This window comes from Aplidium turbinatum, chromosome 8, assembly GCF_918807975.1.
Source record: "Aplidium turbinatum chromosome 8, kaAplTurb1.1, whole genome shotgun sequence".
In the NCBI taxonomy this organism is placed as follows: Eukaryota; Metazoa; Chordata; class Ascidiacea; order Aplousobranchia; family Polyclinidae; genus Aplidium; species Aplidium turbinatum.
The window spans coordinates 29152667-29165325 of record NC_137479.1 but is presented as its reverse complement, the minus strand read 5'-3'; the positions used below and the strand labels follow the sequence as shown (position 1 = coordinate 29165325).

At 36.2% G+C, this 12659-nt stretch overlaps 1 protein-coding gene across 1 annotated transcript; it reads left to right on the top strand.

Moving 5' to 3' along the window:
- The first annotated feature begins 6879 nt into the window (after positions 1–6879).
- Positions 6880–12575, top strand: LOC145775789 (prostate-associated microseminoprotein-like). Its single transcript, XM_082587157.1, has 3 exons — positions 6880–7028; positions 8937–9045; positions 9219–12575. Exons 1-3 carry the CDS (start codon positions 6881–6883, stop codon positions 9400–9402), a joined length of 441 nt encoding a protein of 146 aa, XP_082443283.1. The 5' UTR covers position 6880; the 3' UTR covers positions 9403–12575.
- Positions 12576–12659: the final 84 nt, after the last annotated feature.

Here is a 12659-nt window from a genome sequence, read left to right as displayed (position 1 = left end):
CATTACTCATCTATCGTCGACTGTCTTTGTAAGCATCATAGCGGAAGCGAAGTGGTAGAGCCACAAGCATTAGAGACAATTTTAAGCAAAACGGCCGATTAAGCAGTTAATCTGCAGATTATATTTCACACCTTTTGCACCAGCTGTAATCTGCCGGTTAAAATTGTTGATTAGATTATGGTTGATTCAGAGAGAAACTTTGCGCTAACTAATTCTCGATTAACTAATCATGCGATTAGCTTGGTCAGTCATAAGTTTCGCTGCAGGTGTATCCAGCCCTTTTTCTGTTTACAAAAGCATTAAATTAGTAAAACCATTTTAAAAATCCATCGTTGAAGGCAGGGGCGTATCCTCAATGGAAGCAAGGGAAGCATTGCTTCCCCTGTCAAAATTGAAAAAAGAGAAGCTGATATTTTTCAGTAAAACGATTTCGTAATTTCTTTACCTAAATGCGATTTAGAACGGTTTTTAACTCATGCCTCCCCGTATGATTTTAACTCGGTTTTAATTTTAAAAAAGTTGGAAGCCAACGGAAGCGAAGATTCGTATTGCATCCGTTGCTCTCGTTTTTGCAATAAGAAGAAACAAGTTTGAAAGAAAGGAAAAAAGCAGCGCAAAGTTTTCGCAAATTAGGTTTCTTTTAACTAATCGCTGGAAGCGATTTAAAAATTGCTTCCAGTCGCGGGGTTGCCAGATTAGCCAAATTCCTCGAATTAGTTTTTTTTTCAAATAATTCTTCAAAATGCATAATAATCAATATGTCTCTAATATTGTAACCTTACCAGATGAAACCATATTCAACATTGTTCAATACATGTTCTATACTTGTTTAATACTCGTAATGTGGCGGATCAAAACTCATCCGCTACTTTTATAGGCTAACTTGCTATTTTTTGGGCTACCGTACTTTCAGAATTATTTTTGCTACAATTTATTAAAATCCACTACAAGTTATAAAATATATATGTAAATTTTATTATTTTTGATAGAAACTGGTAAATATATCCATTTGACCTTTTTTGTCTAATATTTTCTTTGTTTTGGCCTTTTCTTTGTATTATTTTGACTTTAAGACTTTTTCATAGTCTGGCAACTCTGTTCTGTTGAATGTTGTGCCAGTGAGCTATGTAATGAGAAAATCTAGGGCACTGTTATGGTTATAATATCGGCCTTGTAAGCAAAAGTTTGAGCCAAATGTTGGCTTTACACTGTTATCCTGGCTGGATAGACTTTGGAATAAGACATGATATGTGAGGTCTAAGCTAGACTTGACTTTGTAGCTGAGTTTTTGGTGTTCTCTAATTATAGTCGCATTTTTTGCCCTTTGCCCGTTCGTGTGTAAGAGCTACCTTTAATAAGTTAATAGCTGTTTATCTGCTAATAAATTTCATACAAAAATTACCCTAAAAGTGTTTCCAGAAAGCAGTATAATTCATTATTTGAGTGTAATTTTGCAAAAATTTTCCGGGGGAGCATGCCCCCGGACCCCCCTAGAAAACACGTGCCTTCGGCACGCTCTATTCTCCCACGAGTTTCATTGCTTCCCTTGCTCAACCAACCAGGATACGCCACTGGTTGAAGGCAATAGCTGGACCAGCCTATAGCCCACTTGAGTCAAACTAAATTGAATTCGAACATGGTTTGGCTCCCTCATCGGCCTGTAAATGAGGCGCCAAGAAGCATGTGTCACTTTCAGTCTCATTTACAAGGCAATAAACGGAACACATGATATTGCAGCACGACAAAGTTACCAATATCTGGCTTTCCACCATCTGCCCTGTTTGAACAATTTGTCTGATACAATACGAAAGAAGACACAGATTTAGCTTATATGCATCACAATAACATAATGTGTTTTGAAACAGATACTTCCCGTACAGTGTCATAAAATTTTGAATTGTTGTCATAATACAACTTAATACTCGTATAATGTTTGAAATCTAATCAAAATGCCTTCCTTAATGAGGTCTTGTAACTTTCATAACAATTTTTAACTTCGTATTAGATTTAATGTGCTTTGAGACAAAAAGTCTGCATTGTACAGTATGTTGTAAGCTACACTGCTACAGTAGGGCGTGTTGATTTAAATTATTTTGGAACTTTGCTAGGGAACGTATACAAAAACATGTGTATAGATATCAATAATTGAAATCCAAAATTTTTATTCGATTAAACAAGATTTAGCTTGGTAAATTTAGGTTTATTTAAAATACAACAAATAAAAAAAATTTGTTCCGATTATGGTCATTTTTTCGTCATAAATTCTTCAATTCCATATAAATATGACTTTAAGTTGTTTCTAATTTGTTATAGTCTTCATTTAAAAGATACTTTTTCAGCTTTCAGGATTTTTTTTATATCAGATGCTACAGCAGTGCTACAGGTACGTTTTGTACATTGATTGTTATTAAATCTCTATTTTATTCTGTGGAAAATCTCCCAGACCAAAATCTAATTTATTAAATTCACAATAACGTAAGTATTTGCGATAGTAACCTACTCATTATTTGCCAAAACTAAGCTACAATCAGTATAGACGTAGATTCAATGTAAGAATAAAGACATTTGCTAACCATGGAACACGTTCACAACAAGTTTGCTTTCCTGGAACGTAAAAGGTGACCATGTTTTGCGTGATCATGTTCACTTCTATAAAAGGAGTTTGCCATTTGCGTGACGTAAAACAGAACACGTAGCTTGCGTAAGTCAGGTAAACTTACCATAAGATTAACTTTTTGGTCACACTTGGACATATATAGGTTATTATTTTTGGAGAACGTCTTGATAAGACCAAAGATCACAAATCTTGTATTGTATACTACCCAGACAGCAAACCAACCGTTTTTTTACAACCGTCTGAAGACGTTGAATCAATGTAAAAAACGGTTGATTTGCTGTCTGGATAGTGATTGCTTAAAAAGTAATGTCAGGTTTACGTAAGCGTTAAGCTCACGTATTTGAGAAGGTGCAGTTGCAAAGTTTAACTTTAAAGTGTTGAATCTTTCAAGTTTTACTTATTAAATGCGTCTACGCACGCCAGCTAAACGTGACGCAGTCGTCTATAAATGTTCATCAACGGAAGAGCGCGTGCTTAAACGCTCCAGGCTAAATTAGAAATAAAAAATATTTTGATTAACTTATTTGTTTTCATGCCGTGCATTTGACATAAAAGCGATTTTTATTGATCAAACTATCCCAAAATTTTGCACATGAGGAATTTGCAAATCCTATTGTATAACGATGAAGAAGTATGGGCGTGATGATGAAGGGCCCTTTGCATGAGTACAAGTTTTTAAAGGCCAAGGTGTGTTGATGGGGACAAATGCATGGAGCATAACAATATCGCAATCTTAACATGCCAATATCCTGCTCACACGCGATGATTTTTTTGTGTGTAAATATTTTGTTTAAAAATGGGCGTATTTTGGCGCAGCGGATAAGGCATTGGCTTTCCAATGATACAAACCTGGTTCGATACCCGGCTTAAGTTGGTTGTTGATAAACACCGTTCACCTCTACCCAAGGCAATGGTGGATCCAGATTGGGGCGACTGGCGATCATCCCCCCCCAACAAAAACACAGAAAAAGTAACTGTGCTCAGGGTGTTTTATATGTTGAAATCACACGCCTCCCCCCTAAAACTACTTGCTGGACCTTTCCCTGACTCAGGGTGCAATTTCTGTATGAAAGGTGACAGAGAGAAAGGAACTCACCACTCTAATCTTCAGTGCCGACTGCTCAGTGTGATGAAAACATTTTCTTCTCGAATTCCCGAAGCTCAGTACCTGACTATGGGGCCACCTTTAGGCGTATTTTAAATGATGACACTGCATACAAAGATATCGTAACATTTATTTGTAGTTGTGATAGTTTTAAAAATGGTAAAACCAGTGTTCTTTTAAAACAATTTTTTTTTAAATGTCTTATGATATCTTGTGCTTTCATTATGACCCAGTAATGGACTATTTTCTGTTGATGTTGTAAACACAATTTGAGAAGAACGATTTTTCTGTCCTCTGCTTTCACTAGGAAATTCTAAAATCAAAAGTCAAATTTTTGGTTGTTTAAACGCTTATTAAGTCGTTTATCACATTTTGTATGACACCTTTCAACGTTGCATTGAACGCTTTTTAATTAAGCACTTGTGGCAAAAATGACAATGACTTCCTAACTGGGCTCAGCATGTCCACAAGAAAATGTCAATCCGACATATTTCTGAGATGTAGAAATTCAAAATGGTGCCATTTCATTCCTAACATTTTTCTTGGCGCTCGACAAAAAGCGTTCAATGCAACTTTGAAAAGTGTCAAACAAAATGTGACAGACGACCCAACAAGAGTTTGAACAACCGAAACTTTCACTTTTGATCTTAAAATTTTCTTGTGAAAGCAGAGGACAGAAAAATCGTTCTTCTCAAATTGTGTTTACAACATCAATAGAAAATAGTCCACCAAGTTTTCTTTTTCTGATCCTGTCAATAAAATTATCATGAAAGTTCAAATGATAAAGTTCTCACAACAAGCCATCGGTTACTAATTGAAGGCAAGCTGTGACAAGTTGTTTTCACAACACAAGAAATGCATCTCTTGAACTGACGGCCATAACGAGATTTCATTGAAGCAGCAGAAAATGTTCTTCCGCGAAAATATTGCTTTGTGAGTCACAAAGGAACGATTCCCAATGAAACTAAGTTATCACAGACAAAATTTGTCATTTTTACATTGATTCAACGTCTGTAGACGTTAAATCAATCATGTAAAAATGATGGATTTTGCTGGTAGGGATATGGATGTGATGATTTAAGCTATGGTGTTGTCTGTGACAACAGAATGATACATTGCTTTCTAACTTTGCAATGATGCAATTAAACATTTGTGTCATGGAGGCGAATGCAGCTACGCCCCTCACTGAACACCTTTTATTTTGCACTTTGTATTGTTGAGGAAACTAAAACCTGCTGTTGTGGTCAAGTCCTGACGATTTACTTCGTTTGTATGATTCGTAATGGTCAATTTTGAAAAAGTTTTAGACAAACTATCCTGATTGATTTATTAGATAAATTTTTATTCAGATAATTGCTCGGTTAATTGAGAATTTGATTCTTAGTGACCTGAAAGAAAGGATATCTTCGCGTCCGCCTTTAATCATATCATTAAGTGTCTAGCCGCAGTCTCAGCTGCATGCTCTTCAGATGTGTCTTCAAAAACGTCATAAAGCATTTTATTTAATCCACTGAAAAAAATATGTAACAGTGGATATAGCCTAACTATTTTAAAAGATTATTTTCAACTAAAATCTTTTAAATGGAGTAAGTTCTATTTCCATTTTGTTTCATTTTACTGTATATTAATTTTTTTGATGAAGGATTCGATTTCGTTTTGACGACAATGTGTTTTCAGGATCTCTAGCAAGATCTATAGGAACGGAGGGTTTCAAGCTTCTTTTTACAATTGATTTAAATCACTTGGAAGGAATCTTAAAATTAACTACAATTTTTCCCAACGTATGAAACCATGATGGGGCTTTCCATTGCTAAGAATATAGTTCGCTACTGATCCGGTCATAATTTCAATTCTTTTGCAGCTGAGGATGAGTCTGTGGTTACAAATCAAAAATAATTTTCAATCTTTCGTTCACACCCAAATCACTCAAACAATCAATCACATTTTGGTTGTTAAACCTTTTCACAAATGTTATTACAACAAATTAACAAGCAAGCTTTGAAATTTCGTTGGAACTCACCGTTAGAAGGAAAAAATTCATCGCTTAACAATGTACTCTCAAGCAGCTTTCAGTCAAAGACCTGTCAATCAAATCAAATTCTCCCAAAATAGTTTCATTGACAAAACTGTTGACTCATAACCAAGCTGGTAACATCGGTTCTTTTTGCGTTGATTCAACATCTACAGACTTCAAATTTGTGTAAAAAAGATGTTTTTTTAGTTGGAAACGTAAATCAATGCGAAAACGTCCAATAGTTGGTTCTGAGTGAAATTGCGAAAAAAGCAATTTTGAGGTAACCTGAGCAAAAGTTGGGCGTGAGGTTATATATTGAGCAAAGCACGTGTACGATTTACTTAGCATCATAGTTCACCACAGAGTTGATAATGCCAGGTCAATTATGTGAAGTTGAAATCATGACTATGACAACTCTCATCAATACTTTTTAGGCTATGCAGTATTATTTCATTAATATATTGGATTGTTTTCCCAGAAATGATGAATAACTAAAAATTTTGGTGTTTGTTGTAACAAAAGTAATGCAGATGTAAAGACGTTCGAATGAAAAACATTTACAGGTTTAAAAAGTATTTAAAAAGTGATTCTGAGTGAAAATTTTTCTAATTGCCTGTTTAATATATGAAACTTAATGCTTTTGTTTTAATGTCTTTTTTAAAACAAGTCTATTCAAGAACTATTTTGACAAAATCAAGCAAATTATCGGAATAAAAAATATGCCAGAAGTACTAGCAAAAACAAAAACAGAGCAAAATGGAGAGAGTTCATATGGAAGGGCACAGCTGATCAAATATGATTAATCTGTTGAAGAAGAAGAAGAATTCAAGAACATCTTAAAATCTCCACTGATCTCTTTAGGGCCCGTAAGATATAGGTCCGATAATGACTGCAGTAAATAGTGAAGATGCTAGATTTGGTGGTCAAGCCAACAAAATCCAATGTTTTTACATTGATTTAACGTTTACAGACGAATATTACATTGAAGATTTTCTCTAGCTGAGTAGGTGATTGATATGTCGATTGGTCTGAAAAAATCTTCCCCAGACTTGTTAGCCAATTTCAAATGCAGGGAGCAACATTGGTCATCTAAAAATTATAACTTTTCACTTAATATATTTAGCACAGAAACTAAGAACAGATAATGGTTATGAATAGCTGGTTGATAGTATGGGCAGTTTGTCTTCTGACCATTGTGAACGGACAAAGTGGTGACGGCATCGACACGGAAGAATTGACTATTCATTCGCTGTTGGGAAAGTCATACAAGAACTGCTACTTGGACGGGAAAGGTAGGACAAATGTTTCAGCTTTCAAAGTAGAAGATGGATGTCACCATTTACGAAAATAAACAGAAAAAATTTCAATTAAGTTTACTTCGTATACAACGGCTCGGGAACTCACATCAGATGACTGTTTCAATACGTGGTCTCAGTCATTAACTGCTTGCTCTTAACATATTGCCTGTTCATCGATCTTATGTGTTTTTCCTTTTCATTTTGGTTGTAAGACATATTTCTGCACGTACTGTAGCCTATTAAAGTAGCTTCGATAGTTTCTTGAACGTTTGTGTCAAGAACAAGGACTTTGATCAAAAAAGTCATTTTGTGCCCTGCAAATTCTAAAAAAGAAAACTTCTCCCATCTCTACTCTTCATACCAGCCGCCTTCAGATAAAACCACGTTTCTGTAAAACAAAAATCCTTTTCGATAAACAATCGCTTGATAAACAGTCGGGTCAGACTACTAAAGACATTACAGTAGGCTTCGTCCCCCCTTGGCTGTTGAAAAGATGATTTGGACACAGTACCAATTACCAATGAGACGCAGGGCTCCCAAATAAAAAAAAATATTTAAAAAATTACGCGGTAGCTTCTTCAAGCTCCCGGGCCCCTTGGAAAGGTTACTGGCCTTTAAAACATCTCGGGCCTAAGTTCAAAAATACCCCTGGACCCCTGTAAACGCTACTGCATACCCCTGTACGTACCGTATTGCTTTTGCGAAGTCAAATGTTACTAAAAAGCAGAGATGTACGTATACGCCGCAAATTCTACGCCGCATACTTGCGGCGTAGACTTTTTGTTTACGCTAACGCTTGCGGCCCGATTTTTTTGGATAGTTTGCGCTTGAGGCTACGCCGTAAAGTTTTCGCGGCTTTTTAGCGCATAGCGTCAACGCATAGGCCTACTTTTTAATGTATTTTTTTTCTCTACAACACGCCAATGCCTTCCAGCGCTGCAGTTGAAAGAATGTTTTCAATGGGCAAAGACATATTGGAACTAAAATACAGCAAAGTGTCAGACAGTCAGATGAACACTTTCAGGTGCTTGTGTTTCTTCGTGGAAATTCAAAATAAAACTTGTTTGTTTCAAGTGGTTTATATCGTGTGAATGTTTGGCACCTAGCAAACAAAATTAGTTTACGCTAGTGTATGCGCTGACGTTGACGCCACCAACTTTTTTTACAAGTTGCCTTGACGCATACGGAGTATGTTTTTTCGAACGTTTGCGTTTACGCTGACGGCGTCAATATTTTTTCTATGCGCGTACATCACTGCTAAAAAGTAACTGCAAGATAATATATTACTGGATAAATTTCAATGGAACTGAGGGGATGAGTTTTTAGCCCTACTGCAGTAAACAAATGAAGAGTTTTCTTAATTGCGGTTTATCAGTGTTGAAATCAGAGCCGTGTTTCAGAATTCATATTTGTTTCTTGTAACTTTATCAACGAATGAGATGAGACCTAGTCCTAGAGATACTGCTTGATTTGTAAAATTTTGCAGACTTTTCCAGATTTTGGTAACTGTCTGACGGAAATCTTCTGAAAATAACATTTTAACGTCTTTTCATAAGAACATACTGTAGTATTTGTAAAGTTGTTATGTTAAAACCTTCATCGTTAATGCATTGTAGTCAAATTTTCCAACAATAATTTGCAAGTTTTAAATTGAATCTTTGCCTTAAATGCTTTTCTAAGCGTTTACCTCACTTAGAGTGAATGTGTTATTTTGCTATTCTTGTAATGATCATTCATTCATTTTATTTTTCGTCATGAACGCATCCAAGACGAAAAAAATACTACTAGCTGCAATAGTCGATATTGGCCTAATAGCCTACTAGCACGTTAATGAACGGGAAAAAGTGGCGACAACTTAATTGTGGTTAGACAACAACCCATTTTTTTAAACTGTGTTAACAGGAAAATGTCAATCAAACGGAAAACACTACGAGTTCCTTCAGAGCTGGATGGATCACAACTGTCATAAATGTACTTGCTATGATGACCTTGGTATTTTATGTTGCAACACGTAAGTGGTCTGGAGATTTTAAAGGAATTTTAATGTGGCTTCATGCAAAAGGCTACATTTTTCACCTAAAGTTGATTTCGAAGAATGGGTGTTTTAGTAGCAGTGGCGTCAATTTTATTTTCTGAAATATTCCACGCTATGATTACACATACGGTAATGAAAATAATTTTTAGAATACAGTTACCCACCGACTGGTCTCCTGATTGTTTCCCCAAAGTCGACAAGAAAACGTGCAGCGTGCAATTAAAGTCAACATTGAAACCACACCTCAACTGCGACAACAAGCGGCTGAATAGTCGGAGAAGCAGACCGACGCATCACAAGACTGCTGTAGAAAAGCGCATCACAAAAAGTTAAAAGCTTTTGTTCAAAAAGACTTATTCTTAATGTATTATTCACCTATGATAAACGTTTCTCTCAGACAGTCACTTTGTCTGATTCAAATTTTTAGCAGACGGGAATCGATCTGGGAAAAGTATGGAAATCCAGTTGTGGTAGGCCTAAAGACCTGCGCCGTAATAAATATAGAATTATAGTGGCCGATATAGCATGCGCCGATATAGAATTAGGTGGCTGCGTTGTAATAGATACGTCCATGGCCACCTAAAGATACGACCTGATTTGTCACATTTTGCAGAAATTTCCGGGTTTTTCTAACTTTGGGAGAACGTTTAAATAAACTTTTCTAAAAATTAGATTTTTACGCTTTCTTTACTGTTTCCCCAGATGACACAATAGGTTTTAACATCCTCAGATGTTGAAAAACAAAGAAAATTTGATTTCGAAGATTTTAGTCAGACTGTTAATTTTTCAATAACAGTCTGATTTAGCGTTTTTCAACTTACTTTTTCTCATTTGCTACTGCTTCCCCAAGGCAACAAAAAAGTTTTATGTCATTAGGAAACCGCAAAAAGTAAAAACATCTCAAAAAATGTCAGTCAAGCACAAGCAGTAATCAAAATCTGCAAAATGTGACAAGTCAGGCCGCATCTCCAGGTGGCCATGATACGTCAAACCTGATTGAATGTTAAAAACATTGGTTACTTTTCTCAAATGGAAGTAAACATAACCAGTACCGTATTTAAAAGCATCACACGGTTAAACGACAGACTCTATTTTTTTGGTATGATTATTGATTCAGTTGTAGCTTACCTATCTTATAGTTTTATACTGCAGTTCAAGGCCGCTTATTTTTATGAATATTCAAGGAGTTGATTGAGCTCAAACGAGTGCAGAGTTAAGGTTATGCGTTAATTTTAACCCAACTCAGCAATTCAAATCAAAAACTCAAATTCTACAAAACAAAGCCGGTGGATTTGAATTAGCGCAACATCTAAAATATCTGCTCAAATCGCCATAAAGTTCTAAGGCACTGGTCTTGTACAGTAAATGTCAATATTAGGCTTACAGCACATGCTATCGACATATGAAAACCTTATGGGTTTACCCCAAGCTGACCTGTGTAGCCTAATAAACTTACGGAAAAATTGCAGATGTGCGGCAGCAGTTTGTTCTTCAGGAAGTAGCCTATGCTTCAATGTTATATCTTTTTGCTATTTACTTTGTTATTAATCATTGTTGTTGTATTGTATTAAACTTTTGTCATAATACAATTTTTTTTTATTGTATAAAAACTAGTGGAGGATAAGATTTCAAAGCTGCACATAAAAGCATGCTTGATTAAACGTGGTGTTTAAAAAATCTATGTAGTCTGCTTTTTGCCAGAATAATTAACCCAAAACCAGTTTTAATTATTGTAACGTTGGTAAAAGCTGGTGCAAAAGGAACGCGCAAACCATTGATTGTAGCTACCTACCCCTTACATCAGAGTGTTGCGATTGAGGCAATTCTCAGTCAATATTTGAAAATAGTAGAAACTATAACAGCTCTTGAATTTGCAAATGATGTAGCTTTTATGGGTATTGGTGATAAAGAGCGCATTTCTTTGTTTAAAACAATATTGTGACATTATTTTACGTAGAACTGCGTGCGTAATGTTGTAAAATTGCGTGGTGATTAAGCGCAATTCAAACATATTTTTGTACTAACACGGGTGGCAATCTAATTTCTTCAAAGAAAACTTTTAATTCATCAAAGTGAAAACGCTACAACAGAGGCTCGAAATCCAATCCGTCCATTCAAACAACTCAGCTTATCTGACACACCAAGTTTGCGAAGATTATTAGGCTACACCATGGCTGACTAAAGATACGGCCTGATTTGTCACATTTTGCAGAAATTTTCAGATTTTTCTAACTTTAGGCGACTGTTTAAATGAATTTTTCTAAAAATTATATTTTTTCACCTTTACTGTTTTCCCCAAATGACACAATAGGTTTTAACATCATCAGATGCTGAAAAACAAAGACAATTTGATTGCGAAGATTTTAGTCAGACTGTTAATTTTTCTATGACAGTCTGATTGGGCGTTTTTCAACTTATTTTTTTCTCATTTGCTACCGCTTCCCTAAACCAAAAATTATTAAGAGACAGCAAAAAGTCAAACACGAGCAGTAGGCTAATTAAAATCTGCAAAATGTGACAAATCAGGCCGCATCTCCAGCTGGCCATGGCTACACTTAGAATAGGCTACGACTGAGATTTTTTTGAAATTTGTCAAAGAAACGATTTCATGCTTTAGTCACTAGTCAGTCGATAACGTGATGAAAGCGTATGGCCAAACGACCGGTTTGTCTCTCAACGAGAAAATGATGATGGAGTGAGTCAGTGGCGAATGTAAGGGCAGGCCCGGATTTAGGGGGGGGCAGAGGGTGCAGGTGCCCCGGACCCCCCGACTTTTGAGGGGCCCCCTTATGTGGAAAAAAAATGTGATTTTGCGTTATTTTTTTCTTTCAGCCTTTGAAGTTTCTGCAAAATACTGTGCAGTGCTGTATTAATGCTACTGTAGACGTAGAGGAGGTCTTTCGCGCCGTAGGCGCGAAAAATTTTTTTGCACGGGGGCCTTCGATCTAAAAGTGCCCCGGGCCCCCCATCAGCTAAATCCGGCCCTGTCTAAGGGAGTGGGGCGATCGCCCACCTCCCCCTTAAAACACTAAAAAGTAACTTTATTCGCGGTGTATTTGCAAGGTCGGATTAATCTAGATCTACACATTATTGTGTTTGTTAAAATCGCCCCCTTAGGCTACTTTCTAAATCCGCCTCTGGAATGAGATTTTGTTATGTAAATTTTGCCTGAATGTTCTCACCATCATGAACGCTTTTGTTTAAAAATACGCAGCCCATTTTCTTGGTTTGTGTTTTAGGTTCTTTATCGCAATTAACAAGCTTTTAAACCGGTGGAAGTGAATACGTCACATGGGTATATTTGCTGAGCCAATCAATTCTTGCCAAGTCGTCGCCTACCCTTTTGTTAACAACTGAAAACTTTTGTATGTGGCAGATTTATCAGCCTGTAGCTGTAATTACTCATTTTATTTGTGCTCATTGTGTTTTGTATGTTGCCAAAAAATATAAACTGCCATAGACCAGTGTGTTGCTTTTCATGATGAGCTAACGCATCAAGAGTGTTCCTCTTGAGACCATCAACACTTTTGATAGCCCACCAGGGTCGATCAACATAGCAACTGTCTTGTTTTTTTTTTACTCATCTAAAT

What these genes read in the sequence shown, in the direction of transcription:
- LOC145775789 (XM_082587157.1), top strand. Translation starts at nt 6,881, where the DNA reads ATGGTTATGAATAGCTGGTTGATAGTATGGGCAGTTTGTCTTCTGACC. An exon ending in CTGCTACTTGGACGGGAAAG is followed by an intron (nt 7,029 to 8,936) that starts GTAGGACAAATG and finishes CTGTGTTAACAG; the next exon opens with GAAAATGTCAATCAAACGGA. An exon ending in GGTATTTTATGTTGCAACAC is followed by an intron (nt 9,046 to 9,218) that starts GTAAGTGGTCTG and finishes AATAATTTTTAG; the next exon opens with AATACAGTTACCCACCGACT.